Here is a 17659-nt window from a genome sequence, read left to right on the forward strand (position 1 = left end):
TTAACAACCCTGCCGACCTTCGTATCGTCTGCAAACTTTTTATGGTGCACAACCATACCAAATTTTGTCCCGCTTTATCGCAAGCTACGCATGTTACACCACCTTTTCCATGTGTTCTATTAATTTTGTGAACAGTGTATGCCTACAGTCTTTAAAATTTTTCATTAAAATCTGTATTATTGAAAAATCCTTTACTGATTCTTGAGACGCGTTTCCTGTCAAATTAAAAAATAATTGATGTAAATCAAGGGCAAAGATCAAAGATTAATGACGAATTTTTCTAGATCTTTTTCCAACAGCGTATATTTGTTAAAAAAAATACTTTTATTGCTCTAACATGCTTTTTAACTTATCAGTGTAAACCGTTATAGTCATGCAGTTTAAAGAATTTGTTTTACTCTAGTATACCTAAGCATAAGGTACACTTCTAAACTCAGCCATGTTTTTTTTTTTTTTTTTAATTTTAATAATCAAAAGATTTTTCTCATTGAAATTACTTATGCTTTGCTTGACTAGTATTATATTTATATTTAAATCTAACGGCTTTTGCATTAATATAAGCATCTCCTTCCTCCTCCCCCTTTTTTAACCCAGAGAAATTTTTCTATATTCACTATGCGCGGTGGTGCTCACATGAATTATTGCCTTTACAAGCGATTGACAGTCGCGTTGTCTTTTCATTTAACAACAATATAATGAATAAATAAGAATCATCAATCCATACAGAATCACTGCACAATGCCACACAGTTGGTACTTTAATATGTAATGATATCCCTGACGAGTCATGACGATCAGACCAGTTACACCTGAACAGTTATGAGAATTGAAGCAGAGGGAGCAAATGACATTACAAACCACCACGTTAGTCAACCACTGGATGCTAACACCAAAATTAAGGGTTTGGCTATACAGGTGTTCATTTTAGCAATGAAGATCGCCTTTGTTTGGACCTGCGGTTCCATTTCAATCCGAGGCTCAACTGGATTGCATTCGCTGAACCTCTAGCAGAGGATGGGTCCTGCTAACATTTGCTGACTATTACTTTTGTTAACAGCATCCCGTTCTGTAACTTTTTCCGGTCTCTGTGTCATCTGACAAAGTCATCTAACACACTTCGACTGCATGTTTTCTCTTTTTTTCACATATACAGTGTCTATTGCAATTTTATTTGCATAATCATTGTTGAAAAAATGAAATGTGCCCTCCCCGAGACTCACTAATAATGGGAAGTCACTTTACCATGTGACATATGATCACGAGCCCTAGTATGCAATGTAATTTTTTACGCAAATTTTTCATTTTTCCTTTCTGAATCTCTTGAATTGCTCCTAGTGGAGTTGCACCTTCTTGTAGTATAGGGTGATACTCTGTTGTTGAGTTTTAGGCGCTTTAGCATTATTATTAGCCAAATGATGCAAGGAAGCCTGAGGCTTATGCTATACCAGCCAAAAAAAAAAAAAAAAAACATTGAGTTACCCTGTGGTGGGAGGGGGGAGGAGGAGGGGAGAGAGAGAGTGAATGAATCAGATCAGAAGGGAATCATCAAGAAAGAGAAGAATTTGCGTATGTTCTGAGGTTGATTTGCTTGTTTACCAGAGAAACTCGAGTTTCTGGGAACAAGAACGATGCAATCCTCGCATGTGATCTACTAATTCAGCCATGTTGGGAGAAAAGGACATAAAATTCCTCGCATCATTTACGGGAATTATTACTTTTGTTAACAGCATCCCGTTCTGTAACTTTTGCCAGTCTCTTTGTCATCTGCTGCTCGCTCTTCTTGTCATTTTTCCCTCTCCATATCAGAATGTTCAAGAAAGAAAGAGAAGGGAGATGACGTCATAAGGATGATTCCATTGACTAAAACAGTGGTTTTCAACCGGGGTACCGCGGCATCTTAGGGTGCCGCAACAACATTGCATGGGTGCCACGTAATTTGAGTTTAAGTTACTTAAACTTATTATTATTTAATTTATGTTTATTTCATTATAAAAAGGTGTACAGTATCTTTTTAATTTTGTGGTGATCTATAATTGCTGTTTATTTAGTATCTCTATATAAAGAATAAAATTATATACTGTATATATATATATAATTTGTATTATGAAATGTAATTGTTATAATTATATTATTGTAATAAATATCATATAACATATATATTTTTTAATATTATATATATGTATATATATTGAGAAAATTGAGTAGGGGTGCCGCAAAATAAAATAAATTACTTAGGGGTGCCGTTATTAAAAAAAGGTTGAAACCACTGGACTAAAAGAAGAGAACACGGTATACCAACTTGGAACGTTCGGTCACCTATTCTAAAAGCGTTGTAATCGTTCCTTTAGTATTTATTGAGCTGCATTTATTTATGACATACAGTATACTGACTCCTCCCTTCATACTGTTATTAACTTTCCATGTTATCCATACATACGTAATTTTCATAATGGCGTCCTCAAAAGGTGCACATACTCCATTTAAAAATTAAATATAGAGTAGTTGGATATTCTGAGTACTCCACCAGGTGTCTTCAAATCAGTGGTATTAGAGACATGGCTGCATCTAGAGTTTAGTGTGTCGGTGTTGGATTATATATTTGTTTTATGTTACAACATGATTGCGCGTAAAGCATTAAGTAACATATGCATTAGTTTAAACAGTTCTCTTACTAGTAGACTTTGTAGTAGTTTTGCAGTAATAAAATGTCATAATAATTTCGAAGGAAATGTCGATCGTAGGAATCACTTTCGTAAACCACTGGAGTTGTGTGAAGTTAAATTTTTGGGCTCTGGTTTTATTTTATCAAATCTGACTTGTACAAATTGGAATGCAAGGGTTTCGTGGCCTTTGCATATTTCGAGTCGAAATCGCAAATTTGAATGGCGCACATGGCCAATTGATAAATTACCGATTAAGTGGACACGAAGACCAAAACAAACCCTGTATAATCAATCAGGTATACTCTGAAAGATAAGTGATTGAATTTCGAGATATTGATTATAGCCTGAGCTGGGTTACGAGTTACTGGTCTTAGGTAATGATGTTGGGATCCTGCTGAAAAAATACCTACTTGCAATATATATTTATATATGTGTACAAGAAACTAAAGTCTGGCAACTAAGTACGATCTGAATATATTACATTTTTCTCATTATCCACACAGAAAAATGACATTTTCCTCTTTTAGTGCTATCGCTTATTTACAGCGCGGTAAAACTCCAGAACGGTGTACACATGGCGAAAGCAAAACAGTGGGAAAGTATTGACAAGTTTTGATTCCCATATTTCGGCAAACGGACAGGAACAAAGCAGTGATTGGCAGGTGCCACTCGCTGCTTTTCCCGCCCACTGTCCTCTAGGTTGATATGCTTAGGGTGTTTTTTCCCCCCAACTCACCGCTGCTTTTAAATCGGGAACTCGTTTTTCGATTTTAAAACAGCGGGATGGGGGGAATAAAGGCCCTAACTAAGCTAAGCACCCCCTCCTCGACAACACAAAACAATCGGAAAGAAAATGCAGGAGGTGCCTTCACCTGTCAATCACCACTGTCTTCCTCACTTTCATAAAACTACCTACCAGTGTATACCATACTGGAGTTCAGCCTTGAGGCTGAACTAGACAAACATTTGGAGTGACTGGATGAGTGAAATGGGATGTTTTTTTTTTTTTTTTTTTGGCTGATGCTATATAAGCTTGCTTTCTTGCATCATATGCCTCAATTAATGCTAATGCAATTGCATGAACAATGACCAGTTTGACGCCACTTTGAAACAGCCAAGAGTGGAGGGGAAGAGAGAGAATGCCCAGTGTGGTTACAGCTGGAAAAATATAGGCAACATTAAATTAAATGTATGGTTAGTTTCTTCCATAAATAGTGACTTACTGATGTACAAAAGCAGTGTTTTGCTTTTTGCACAACAGCTAGCCATACAGCTTGTCAGTTGTGTGGCAAATTATAATGGCAGCCAAAAAAGGAAAAAAATTAATGAAATTAGTGATTTTTTTATTACATTTGAGAAATTGAATGAATTTCTTTCCATTATATATAAAATCAAAATATCATGTTAACTGATAAAGATTACATATACCTGGTTATAATTATTCCTTAACTCATTTGCTGAGACATGTACAGTCAAACAGCACCCAAGTGATGTGACACGGTACATGTATGAAGTTATTCCTAAGGGGGTCAGTAAGTTTGTGCTGTGCAATTGCTTGATATTGGTACATGGACTGAAATTGGCATTATTTGCAACAGTGCTTGTTTTCTTTGCTTGTGTTGAGATTAGTTTGTATATATGGAATTAACTTTTGATAATTTGAAACCTCAATTTTATTATTTAATCAGGTTCTTCCCATCATGTCATGTGACTATATATTCCTCATGGCACATAAGCAGTAATGAACATGCTAAAAAGAATGTTTATCCTCCAGTGAAAATATTTTTTCTGTGAAACACATTCATTGGTATTCTCTGATACTATACCAGGCATGCATTTAAAATTGACATTAAAGTCCATGACAATGTTTTTTGTGATTGTTTATTGTCATTAAATGTTTACAGATGTAAATAAGTTCAGTTGTCATATTTCTAATATTCACTGAAATATGCTTCTCCAAAGCTGCTCAACCACTAGACTTTTTAAAATCCAGCACCCTCAGGGATTCCGAGATGCCAGATTTTAATGAATTTACTGTATCTGAAATTTATGGGGCTAAGGCTATGGCTATATACAAGATAATTTTGCAAAGTCTAAATTCATGATCCCCTCCCCTCTCTTCCTGTTCTGGCTGTTTCTTTTATGATATATGTACTTCTGAAAAATATTGAGGCAGTTGCCTCATAAGAAGTTTGAAAAAATACAACCCAAGGGTTATGAATTTAACCATACAGCTGCCATGGGCTTCTCATTGGTTGAATAAGGTTATTGACGAATAAAAGTAACAAGGAGAGAAACTATAACCAGGTCAGAATGACTACTTATACAATGTAGTCTAATGAAAATTGATGTACTGTTATGTTATGTATGGAATGATGCAATTTGACATGTTGCTCAAATGCAACAAGTTAAGGTAAATATTCAAACTTGACCTGTTGATTATACTAGGATACTTTAGTTAAGTTCATTAGATTAAATGAATTGAGGTCAGTTATAAACCAAGGCCCAGAGTTTTCTGAACTGGGGAACTAAAGCAGTGTCTGGGGAATGATTTAATCATCATGTAGCATTAAAAAAAAATCCACTAGGCTCTACTTGGGGCCCACCCATAATAAGTATTGTATTGACAGAATTATAAGGAAAATGAATGTATATCACTCTTATTGGTGAGTATCCAAAGCCATTTAAGGAAAGTGCACTGTTCGATTGACAGCAAGCCAGTACCCAAGATCAAACATTAGAATTAGCATTAGTAGTGGCATGTGATGCAAGAAAGCAAGCTTATATAGCATCAGCCAAAAAAAAAAAAAAAAAAAACAACCCTTCCCATTTCACCCATCCATTCACTTCAAATGTTTGTCTAGTTCTTCTTTGAACTTATTTAAATTGGCAACCTCCTCTATGACAGATGAAAGTTTGTTCCAACAATCAACCACCTGCTGGCTAAAGGCAAATTTCCACACATCTATTCTACACCTGTCTTTCCTCAATTTGAATTTGTCCTCTCAGGTGAATAATCTGAGCAAGAGGAAGAATTCCATCAGTATTGTGCTTGCTCAAACCATTCAAGGCCTTATACATACCTCATTGCTCTTCTTTGTACTCATTCTAGCAACTCTACATCTTTCCTAAAATTTAGCACTGTACACAGTGCTCAATGTGGCCTGACCATTGCCTTATACAAAGGGATAATCACCTCCTTTTCCTTACTAGCAAAATTTCTGTATATCATTGACAAGACACCATGAGCTACTTTTGCAGCCTGTCTGCACTGCTCAGAAAACTTCACATCTGACTGCACAATCACCCCCAGGTCTTTTTCATACTCCACTGCACTGAGTGTAGTACCACACAGTTGGTACGTTACTCTAGGGTTACTGCTACCCATATGCAGTACTTTACATTTGTCAATGTTAAACTTCAGTTGCCATCTCTCAGCCCATCTGCTCAACTTTTCTAGATCCCATTGCAGTAGTGTACTGCCATTCAGTCATTAACATCCCTACCAACCTTCATATTGTTTGCAAACTTGAACATTAACCCTGATATACCTTCGTCAATATCACTGATATTGACGTGAGAGTTGCTGATTCTTTTTTGGTGTCTATGGCCTTACTGTGATCCAGCTCTGTCTATAGCTTATATAAATTATTTTCCTCTACTTAATTTTGTGTACAATGATTTGATAACTTGATGAATTATTGTTATTCCAGCTATATGAAGAAAATCAGTCACCTAATGGTCGATTTTATTTTATTGTGTTTTATTATTATTATATTTTATATGTAATTTGTCATCAGTTTTTTTTTTTGTTTACATGTAACCTGCATTATTTAGCTATTTAAGCTTGCTATCAATTTAATAATAAAATTTCATTTTTTTAACACTACATGCCAGTACATCAGATTCCAGTAAGAGAAACTGATAGAAGTAAAACTGCATAGAAATAAAATATCGAATTTGTTTGAGTATTTTGATGAAATTATGATGTTCTTAAAATAGGTAAAATAATAAAAACTTACTTTTTCTGATAAAATTGCTAATAGAATAAGTTCATTTCAGAAACCAAAATTAAATTGTTGTTGTAGCAGTTAATCAGAAACTTAAATTGTTGTTGTAGCAGTTAATCAGAAACTTAAATTGTTGTTGTAGCAGTTAATCAGAAACTTAAATTATTCTGGTAGCAGTTAATGTTTTTTTAAAAAATATCTTCAGTATTTTCAGTTATGTGCATTGAATTATCCTTTCAAAACCACAACCCATTGATAAGAATATATATATATTATATGGACTGGTGCAAGATCTTATCTTAATTGTCATCATCTGAATCTTCTGTGGATTTCTCCTTGAATACCCTCCCTTGAAATTTCACCACTGTCATACCCATACTTTCGAAAGACTGTGAAGTGCTTCTGTTGTGGCTCTGGGAGCATCATTGTGGTGGATGCAAAAAGCTTGCCTTTCAGAAGTGGAAATAGGAAGAAATCACAAGGGGCTAAGTCTGGTGAATAAGAGGGATGTGGCAGAACCTCACACCTATGGCAGTGATCACTGCCTGCACAATATTAGCCATATGGGACCTGACATTATCTTTATGGAGAAACAACTTCACACCGGAATAGGGCCATCCTACCAAGACATTCATTACCATACACTTCATTCATCTCTTTAATTGTTTCTGATGCATTTAAGCCTCATCTGAGACAATAATGAATCGCATATCGCTGCTCGATCTGTATGTCTGACATAATACTTGCTTCAAAATAATTGTCAGTGACATGCGGCTAAAAAATCTCTTCACACAATAGCTTGACAAGTACTGACGTGCACACAGAGTTTGCTCAGTAGTGATCAGGGAGAATGCATCTAACGGCAGTTATGGAAAGTTTGTGCAGTAAACATAAACTCTTGCATCAGTCAGTGAATTAAGTGATCACCTCTCGTATATTTTTTTACAATAACTGTTATAATTATTATGTAATATGCAGTCATTCTGTTAATATCTTTATCAAAAATATAGCATGTGTAGAAAGTAATATATGTGCAATTTTAGCAAATTTATTATTGGTACATTATGATAAAACAAAAGGTTTGCCATAAAAACTGTAGTAAGTAATATACAGGGTTATTCAAAATGAAGTCCGGGGTTTCAGAATTTTTTTTGGGAATAATTTTTTGCATGTGTCATAATCATTTGTAGCCATCTCAAAAGAACGCATAATATCTCAAGTTTCATTCCCACACTTGCAATGTTTGGTATGCTGCATGGCTAACCACCAGATGGCGTTGGACGCATACCGCTGTGCAGTCGTTCGTTTGCCTGTGACGCCAGTTCTGCTCTGTTGCGACATGGCTTCGGAATGTAATGAGAAAGCTTTTACTGCGATTTCTTCCTGTGGGGTTTCGTAATGGATAACGTTTTTGTGCCTCCCTTACCTGCAACTATACCAGAACTGAAAGATTGGATCACCAAAACCATTGACAGCATCACTCCTGACTTACTGAGCCGTGTGTGGGAAGAATTCCTTTTCCGAATTGATGTCTGCCTGATCACTAAAGGCTCTCATATTGAACATTTATGAGGTATGTAAAAAAACTTCATTACTATACTTGCATTCTGGAAATATTTCTTTCTTCCTATGTCTGCTCATGTGTGTACAGGAATTGTTTGAAACCCCGGACTTCATTTTGAATAACCCTGTATTATTTAAGTATTTCTTTTAATTGGTCTAAAACAAAATTTTGTTAAATAAAACTTATAGTACTGTACTAACTTTGATAGGTTGGAAAATCAAAGGACTGAATTCAAAATCAGACTTGAATTTCTTTAAATTGTAATTTTCAGGAAGTAGAAAATAAAAATAATGAATGAAAGAGAAGAAAAGTTAGTTAACTGAATTTGAAGTTGAAAATAGATGACAGCTGGTTGCTGCACATGTTTCAACTGGGGAAATAAAATAAGGTGGAATTACAGATTCTGTTTCTTCAAAAGATTAGTACCCATGTAAGCTCCTGTAAAAAGAGGCATGCAACAGAAATAGAGCATTTACAAGATAAGGAGTGAAATGGATTTGTGAGAGAGGGGTTGCTGGTTAACCTAATTGTTCCTTTTTTTCTTGGATAAATTAAGCAATGTCTAGAAAGATTTATAAATTTCTACTTAAGATGTCAGAACAGTATTCAGTTCTGGATTTGGAGATTTGTGTTCATTGATTAATTTCCTGCTTTTTTCTGCTTTGCTTATTTTATATAAGTCAAACATATATATGATTATTTTCAAACTTAAAGAATTTTATATAACTATTTTCTGCAACAAACTATAAACTTTGTGGAAGTATACTTTGTCACTTGCTGACCATTTAGAAAGGCCTTAGTTTGATTCCCATCACTATCCAAAAAAGAGAGAAAATGAAAGCATATACTGAGTGGATCATTAATATTCTCCATTCAAAACATGAGTAGAGACACCTAATAGCAGTTTTCCATATCAATAAATAAAATGTAATAGACATATTAAAAAAAATCAATTAGTTCATTATTTATAAAGTTTTTTTAAAATCTTAATTAGGTGATCAAGTGAATACGTTAGGAGAAGTAGATTTAAATATGCCAAAGCCAGCATTTGAGCTTTCTGATGAGCTCAAAACGTGAGTATTATCTGTTATCTATAGTATTATCTATTATTGCAAATTTATTAAAACTACTCCTTATCATGTTGTTCTCAAGTGTCTTAGTTTACTGCCTTCTAATTTCAGGTCTAGGGGAAAACTTATGATTGATTATTGGCTGGAACTGGGCATCGTTAATCCCTTATATAAAGAACACCAACAGATTTATTGATTATAAGAATAAGTAAAACATCCACTAATTAATATAGGATTGTAATAGTGGAATCAAATGAAATTTTTACTTTCTTCATTCAGTTTTAATTGTGGGGATCTTTCTACTTCTTCTGAGGCCAAGGCTGGGTACTCAGCATTGAGGTACGGGCTTAATGGTGTTTGATATAAATATTATAATCCATGGTTCTGCTTAAGTTGATAATGTAATTTTAAATTGTATTGGATCAACTGAAGAGATGAATTCACTGTATATTTAAAAACCTGAGGTACCACCAGGTCAACTATTTTGAAGCTTAATATCTTCTTATCAACCGGTAGCCTGTTTCTATTAGTGAACATATGCAGAAACTGAATTGTCTAAGTCAGTGATGGCAAACCAATGGCACATATGCCACGAGGAGCACTCAAATAGTTTATATTATAAAAAAAAGGTTTTTTATATGAAGACACACTTGCTTTGTGGTCCATTAGCCACATTCAGTGGTGAAAACTGCAAGTGTAATTATGTCCAGAATTACTCAACAACAAAGTTCTCATTAACAAATTAAGGATCGTTACCATTTTATGTGTAATTATGTCCAGAATTACTCAACAACAAAGTTCTCATTAACAAATTAAGGATCGTTACCATTTTATGTATCAATAAAAATTATTTACTGATTTTAGTCAGTTTTTTTTTTTTTATGTGGCATGCAAAAATTGTTATATTTTTGCATCAGCGTATTTTTGGCATGGGCCAGGAAAGGTTTGCCATCATTGATCAAAGTGAACAACTATATGGAAGTAAAACTTCCATTTAAATATATAACTGTGTGTTTTTGTGTGTTTGATTTTTTATCCCTTTAATTGGAAGTTTTCAGCTCTGCATTTGGGGTGCATTCAGTGCAGTCCCGATGTGTCCCAAATAACCGGAATGGACTGTATATGATATCAAAATTATTTTTGGCATTCAGTTCCTTTGTGACCACAACATAGTATCCAATCAAATTAGTCAGACAAGACCTCCCTTTAATAACCCCATGCTGTGTCTTAACTATTACTGAAGTCTTGTCTAGATGATCCTCCAATGCTTCTTTAACCAGTAATTCCATTATATTCCCCAGAACACAAGTTAAACTAACAGGTCTATAGTTATTTGTGTCACCTTTTGAACCCCCTTTGTGAATTGGTGATGCATTTGCACACCTCCAGTCCAAGGAAGCTCTCATAATTATGGCTAAGGGTTTGCTTACTTCCTTTGCTGCCTCCTTTAATGTAACTGGATAGATCCTGTCCGTCCAAGGTGCCTTTTTTATGTTTAACTTACAATTTCTCCTCCACTTTGCTCTCAGTTATTACAAAATCACTTAGCTCTCCCTGTTAGAGTTTGATAAACTTCTGGCACTCCTCTCATTGAATAACTCCTCGTGTGTGAATGTAGATACTCATTCAGTTTATCAGCTACCTGAGCATGATCATCAGTAGTCAATCCACCTATGTTAAGTGGTCCAATCTGATTCATCCCTTTCCTTCTAGAATTTACATAAGTAAAGAACTCTTTGTTTTTCTTTGCATCCTTTGCCCAAGATTTCTTGTGATCTGCCTTAGCCTGCCTAACCACCTTTGTGACTTGATTACAGACTAGTTTATATATGCCATAGGCGTCTGTGTCACCTGATACTTTATATGTATCCCATACATTTTTCTTCTCTGCCATGACCCTCATTAATTCATCTGACATCCATTTAGGCCTAAACCTTGAACAGTATTTCTTTGTTGGAATGAAAAGCTAGTAGCCTCCAAAATTAAGTCCCTGAAGGCTTCCCATTTAGAATTCAACATTGGTAACATCATCAGTTGATCCCACTGTATAGAATTTAAAAAACTGTCTGAGAGCCCCTTAGTCACCTTTACGAAAGCAAAAGTCCTTTCCTTTAGTCTTGATGGTAGTTACATCTTTAAGTAATTCCCACATCAGTACATTGTGATCACTGCCACCCAGTGGTTAACGCATGAATAATCACTGCTGATAATCAGATCAAGAGTTTTCCCCCCTCTGATTGCCTCTCGAACATGTTGTTGTTGTTGTAGAAAACAGTCATCCAATAAATCCACAAAAGTCTTGCTAGTGTGCAAGTGACCAACCCACAAGTTCCAGTCAGTATCTGGAAAGTTAAAATCCCCCATTAAAATTAAAACTAATAAAGAACTACCTGAGATTGTCAAGTAAGGCTTACTTCATTATCATTAATATCAATTGAGCATGAATTGGCAGACAAAAAATATTACGATGATATGGCGAGTCATTTTGCAGAAAAAAGGTCCAGGAAAATATATATGTGATTTTATTTATTTCCTTTTTTTGCGCAATGATATGTGATAAATAAATACAGGGTGATCATAAATGAATGATAGTCACATGACAACAAATTATCCAGTGTTATTAAAACCTATATTCTGTTTTCCTAAAGTTGATCCAAACTGCTTTCCAAAAATGACAGCATATATCAAAGTAATGTCAAAAATTAATTTTATCATTCAACTTTCGCCGTACATCACATCGTTTACAATTTTGGTTACTGAGTATATTTAGAAGGGTTCTTTTATTTATTTCTGTAACGATTATTAGTCATTTTTTATGACTATAATTCTGAATTAATAATGGATTTATATCAAGTTAGCGGCACATGTCATATTTCTATGAAGCTGCACATTTAAGTAATTTTTGATAACTCTGTAGTTATTTATGCAACAAGAGTAAAAAATGGTGTATTATTTCATGAATTTGTATGAGTTAATAAACTGCTTTTTACTTGAGTTGCATATAATATTTTTTCTATGCCCTTAATTAAAACTGTTTGAAAGAAATATATGACATTTATAATGGCATGGCATAACCTAATGAAAACTGTATAATTTGAATTCTACCATTTGACATTACTATTTCCCAAAGTTGAAGATTATTGGTTAAAAATGATTCATAACCATGATAATCAGTGTGTAAGAGTGAAATAATGACACGTAATGGACTTTTATCGCACTCTTCCTTACTTTTTTTTTAAACGTTAGAAATGCCACTACTTTAAACATGCATATGAATGAAATATAAAGTACTGTTTATCTCAGGTGCAGAAAAAACTAATTTATTGATATTTTTGGATAATTGTTTGTTTGGATCATTACTGATTGTTTATCTTTCATTATTTTTATTTTTTTAATTTGTAATGGAAATGTGTGTGATATTTTTAGTCAGTTATATGTGATAAGTTATTATTTATCAGTATATTAAATATTGATCATAATATGATGCTATTTTCTTATATTCCTCCTACATGAAATAAATATGTAATAAGTACAGTCTGTACTCGTATAACACGTGTTTGCATTACACAAATTCGATCATACACGATTTATAAATAGGGCAATAATGTCGCATATAACACGAATGTAATTCGCTTATGCACGATTCGCCTTTGTGTTTACAAGAAATGGTAGTCGAACGCGGCGGAATCACCACAACTAAATACAACACAGTAGGAATGAAGAGAAGATTCTAAAATTTTGTTTTTATGATTTCATGGAAGGGGAAACACATTTAACATAATAACGTAAAAATCAACAGAATTTCAGCTACTGTATCGGTATTATCGCAAATGTAATTAGATAGACTTTTACTACCCGTTTATAACAGATTCCACTAGCAGGAACACCAATAAACCAGAAACTGCAAATTGTTTTTATTGTTTTATGGTAGTGACCTTCAGAAATGTGCTTTAGTAAAACATAAGCATGTAATATGTGAGAATAGTGTGTTTTCACCTTTACTGCATTGTTTATTCAGTTTGTACACGGGCGTTGCATCGTTTATTCAGTTTGTACACGGGCGTTGCATCATTTATTCAGTTGCGACTTGTTCGCTGTGCGTTTATGTATATCAAGCTTGCCTCCTCATTTTTGTTCAGTTTATAATTGTGCTCTATTCTCAAAAAAATGAGTAAAACACTTGAAAAAAGTGTGAAAAGGAAGCGTTCTGGTGAAAATACTTCAGAGAGAAAAAGAAAAGCAATATCAATAGAAGAAAAATATGAAATTGTGAAACGCTTTGACCGGAATGAAAGAACATGCGATATTGTGCGTGCTACAGGCCTAAATGAAGGAACGCTGAGAACAATTAGAAAGAATGCAGAAAAAATAAAAGCAACTCTCATAGCAGGAACAACACAAAGTGTAACAAAATCAGTTAGATCAAGACACAAAGAACTGGAAGAGATGGAACGTCTTTTATCTGTTTGGATAGAAGATCAAACAAAGAAGAGATCAGGAACAAGTTTGCTTATGATAAAAGCAAAGGCATTGGCAATATTTGAAGACCTCAGAAATAAAGTTGAAAACCCTCAAGAAGTGCCTCCCTTTACTGCCAGTAGTGGCTGGTTCAACAATTTCAGTAAATGTCACGCTTTCCATAATGTGAAATTATCAGGTGAAGCTGCGAGTGCAGATGAAGCAGCAGCAAAGGCATTTCCGCCGATACTGAAAAAACTAATTGAGGAAGAGGGCTATACACTGGACCAAATTTTCAACTTTGATGAAATCGGACTGTATTGGAAAAAAATGCCATCACGAACATATATCTCAAGAGAGGAAGCACGAGCTCCAGGCTTCAAGGCTGCTAAGGATAGGTTTACCGTTATGTTATGAGCAAATGCAAGTGGCGACTTGAAACTGAAGCCTGTTATAGTTTATCATGCAGCCAATCCACGAGCGTTAAAAGGGATCACAAGGACTACCCTGGGTGTTTACTTTAGGAACAGCAGAAGAGGGTGGATGACAGGGCAGATCTTCACTGAACTTCTACTACATGTGTTTGAGGATGTGTTTCGAAGCTACTGAAAAAAGAAAAATTTGGATTTTAAGATTTTAATTATTTTGGACAATGCACCACAAGTCACCCTCCAACCCTTGCTGAACTGTCACCAAACATCAAAATCCTGTTTTTACCACCTAACACAACATCTCTTATCCAGCCACTTGACCAAGGAGTAATTGCTGTTTTTAAGCACTATTACACAAGACGGACATTTAAGATGCTGATAGCAGAAACAGAGGGTGAAAATGCACCAACAGTTAAAGACTTCTGGAAGCGATTCAACATTAAGAATGCAATATACATAATTGTGGAGGCCTGAAACGAAGTGACAAAAGAATGCTTACATGGTGTTTGGCGGCCTCTTTTACCAGATTTTATTTGTGATTTTAAAGGCTTTGATCCTGTAAATGAGCTTCCTAAATTAAAAGCACATTGTGTTGCCCTCGCAAAGCAGGTTGGCTTTGAGGAATTGGAGGAAGATGATTTAGAAGAGTTGTTTCAGTCTCATGAAGAAGAACTTTCAACTGAAGAACTGCAACAACTTGTTGCTGGAGGGCAGGTGGAAGATGAGAAAGACAACAAAGTTGAATGCCTGAACGCCACCATAAAACCGCTTTCTACTTCAGAGTTATCTTCAGTTTTAAATTCATTTGAGAAAAGTATGCAATGGCTAGAAGATAACGATTATAATGCAGAAAGAAGCAGAAGAGCACTTCATACAATTCGATCTGCTTTGGAGCCATATAAGCAGCTGCTTTGTGAAAGGAGGAAGATTGCAAGACAACAGAAACTAGATGTCTTTTTTATGAAAACACCCAAGAAAGAGAGAAAATGAGCCGCAACCCTCTAGTTCTGGCGTGACCACATTTCATCCAACGTCCTCATCGGCATCTCCTCCACTTCCCAGTTCTGATAATGATGACAACCTGCCGCCACTTTCCCCATAATTACACTGCTTCAACCCCTTTCCCTCAAGCTGTCTTCATTTACTTTTAAGGTAAGAATCTAAATTTAAATGATTAAATTATTAATTTTACATTTTTCAACTGTAAGTGTTTTATTACGATTATTTATTGTGTTTGGTAATGTTTTGGTTAAAAATGTGTGTCCAATCTTGGGTGGTCAGCCCCTAACCCTATTTTTTCCATAGGGCCTGTTGTTTATATTACACGATTTTGCATTGCACGAGGGTTTCTAGGAACACTATCGTGTTATACGAGGACTGTCTGTATGTAAATTTGAAACATTGGTTGATCCCCCCCCCCCTTTGGTCCAAACTTCCTAGACTCTTTGTCTCACCTTGCACAGGGCCCCAGCACTGGGTACATAGCACAATACTATAGCTCAAAAATTCAGGAAATGGAGAGGAAAAAAAAAATATATATATATATACACAGTTTCACCTAGACAAAATCCATTTTTCCTAGTTCTATATATATATTTGCTAACAGAGACAACTCACCAGCCAGTGAGAAGCAAGCTTCGAATAGCTGTCATGGCAGTGCCTCAGATTTTTAAAAACCTTCATCTGCATTAGTGCATCCAAAGTCCATTCTGAAGAGGAAAGCCATAAAAGTACAAGGTAAGGTCAAGGTGTGTTTGTTTTAATTGTGGTCTCCAGGGTTCCCTCTATATACCACAGTAGCTTCTGAAGAGGCAAAAGGCTAAGGCTGGCAAGTTTATATATGTAGGTGTGTAAGTATGTGTTGTTGTGTTGAGTGCCGGCACCTGACGACTTTGCAGCCAGGGGACACCTGGTTCTCTGCCCTCTGACTCCCAACCTTGGCCATGAGGAGGCATGCCAGGGACTGCTTTTAAACTGAAACTCTTACTGGGGACATCAGGCAAGCCTGGGAGCTCCAAGGTGTTTAGGGAAAGGCCATAAAAGTACAACTGAAAAGAAGAGAATATATGATTTTGGCAATGGACCTAGTTCCATCAGCAAGAAATTGCTGTTACATTACTGTATAGGAAACAGCCAGTTTTAAAAAAATTAAAGTACACTAGACCCTCCATGTGCACAAATTGTGTTTAGATACCTATATTTTTGTTTCATTTGCCTCTTTTTTATAAGATATACACGAATCTTATAAAAAAGAGGCAAATGAAATCGTGGTTAAAAAATTGTCTAGATGATGTAAATTATCACATGTTGTTCTTTCAAAATATATAGTTACTAGTTGTACTAATAATATTATTGGTTTGTGATACTGTGGAACTGTTGTGTCATGCAGATGTCTGGCATGCAGTTGAACTTTCTCGATGCATTATGTACTTGCTTGGTTTGCTGATTTACAAGCAATGTCGATTTTTTTTTTGAGAGTTGTAGTAAAAATGGTTATTAAAATCATCATGGAGGGTCTAGTCGTCATCATCAGCATCCCTATCGTAAGCATTTTGTCTTCCAGCCCATGTGTTCCAGCCCATTGTTTAAAATTGTTCTATGTAATTTCTGCAAAGATCTAGTAAAAAGTGCAATGATTCCTGGATCCATGAAGGAGAAAAGGAAGATGATGAGTTTGAAGAAACTTGAAATTATCTCAAGAATTGAAGTGTGTTAGTCATAGGATGTGCATTGGGAATCAGTGAATCCACACCATTTGCACAAAGAAAATTGCTATAAAGTGATCTATGCAGCATCAAGGCCTCTGGTTGCAAAAATAATTAAATACAGGTAACCCGCATATAACATGGTAGGTTGGGACCTAAAAATTTCATGTAATGCGAAACCTTGTTATACAGGACTAAGAACCAGTACAAAAATGGGGGTTACAATCCAAAAGCTAACAAAAATACATCATTTTTTTAATAACTATCGGAAACTTAATTTTTATAGTAGTAATAACTTAATATTTTAACTTTTATTTTTATAATAGTAGTAACTTAAATAGTAATAACTGAACAAACGTTTCACCTTACAAACTGTGATACTTATATGTCAGATAATGTACGTTCATTTAATTTTCTTCCTCTTCATCGTTGCTAAGTACAATCTTCTGCAGAATCTAGATTTCGTGTACCTTCTGCTTTCTTGAAGAGAGCAGAAGTCAATATTGAGGTAATTCCTCTCATTCTTTTGTTGACTGATATATATAATGTAGAACTTATTGAGCCTTGTTGTTCTGACATTTATAAATTATCTTATCTTTATATACACTCTCCTTCAGTATGTATTGGGCACCTTATCTCTGGGAAGTAATGGTTAATTCCGTTAGTCCCACTACATGGTAAATGGCGATACCAGTTAAAAGTAGGATATAAAAAGCATGCACATTCAATGACAGGCAAATGAAACAGTGTAAATTATTA

At 35.0% G+C, this 17659-nt stretch overlaps 1 protein-coding gene across 1 annotated transcript in view; it reads left to right on the plus strand.

Moving 5' to 3' along the window:
* Positions 1 to 2602: 2602 nt before the first annotated feature.
* Positions 2603 to 17659, plus strand: part of bonsai (28S ribosomal protein S15, mitochondrial) — a 66773-nt gene continuing 51716 nt past the window's right edge. Inside the window, exons 1-2 of the mRNA XM_090377422.1 lie at positions 2603 to 2958; positions 9231 to 9309. Coding sequence (XP_090233548.1) covers positions 2616 to 2958; positions 9231 to 9309 — 422 coding nt within the window. The 5' untranslated portion in view covers positions 2603 to 2615. The remainder of the gene's footprint in view (positions 2959 to 9230; positions 9310 to 17659) is intronic.

Source organism: Mastigoproctus giganteus, chromosome 7, assembly GCF_048544385.1.
Source record: "Mastigoproctus giganteus isolate SK-2022 chromosome 7, ASM4854438v1, whole genome shotgun sequence".
Classification (NCBI taxonomy): Eukaryota; Metazoa; Arthropoda; class Arachnida; order Uropygi; family Thelyphonidae; genus Mastigoproctus; species Mastigoproctus giganteus.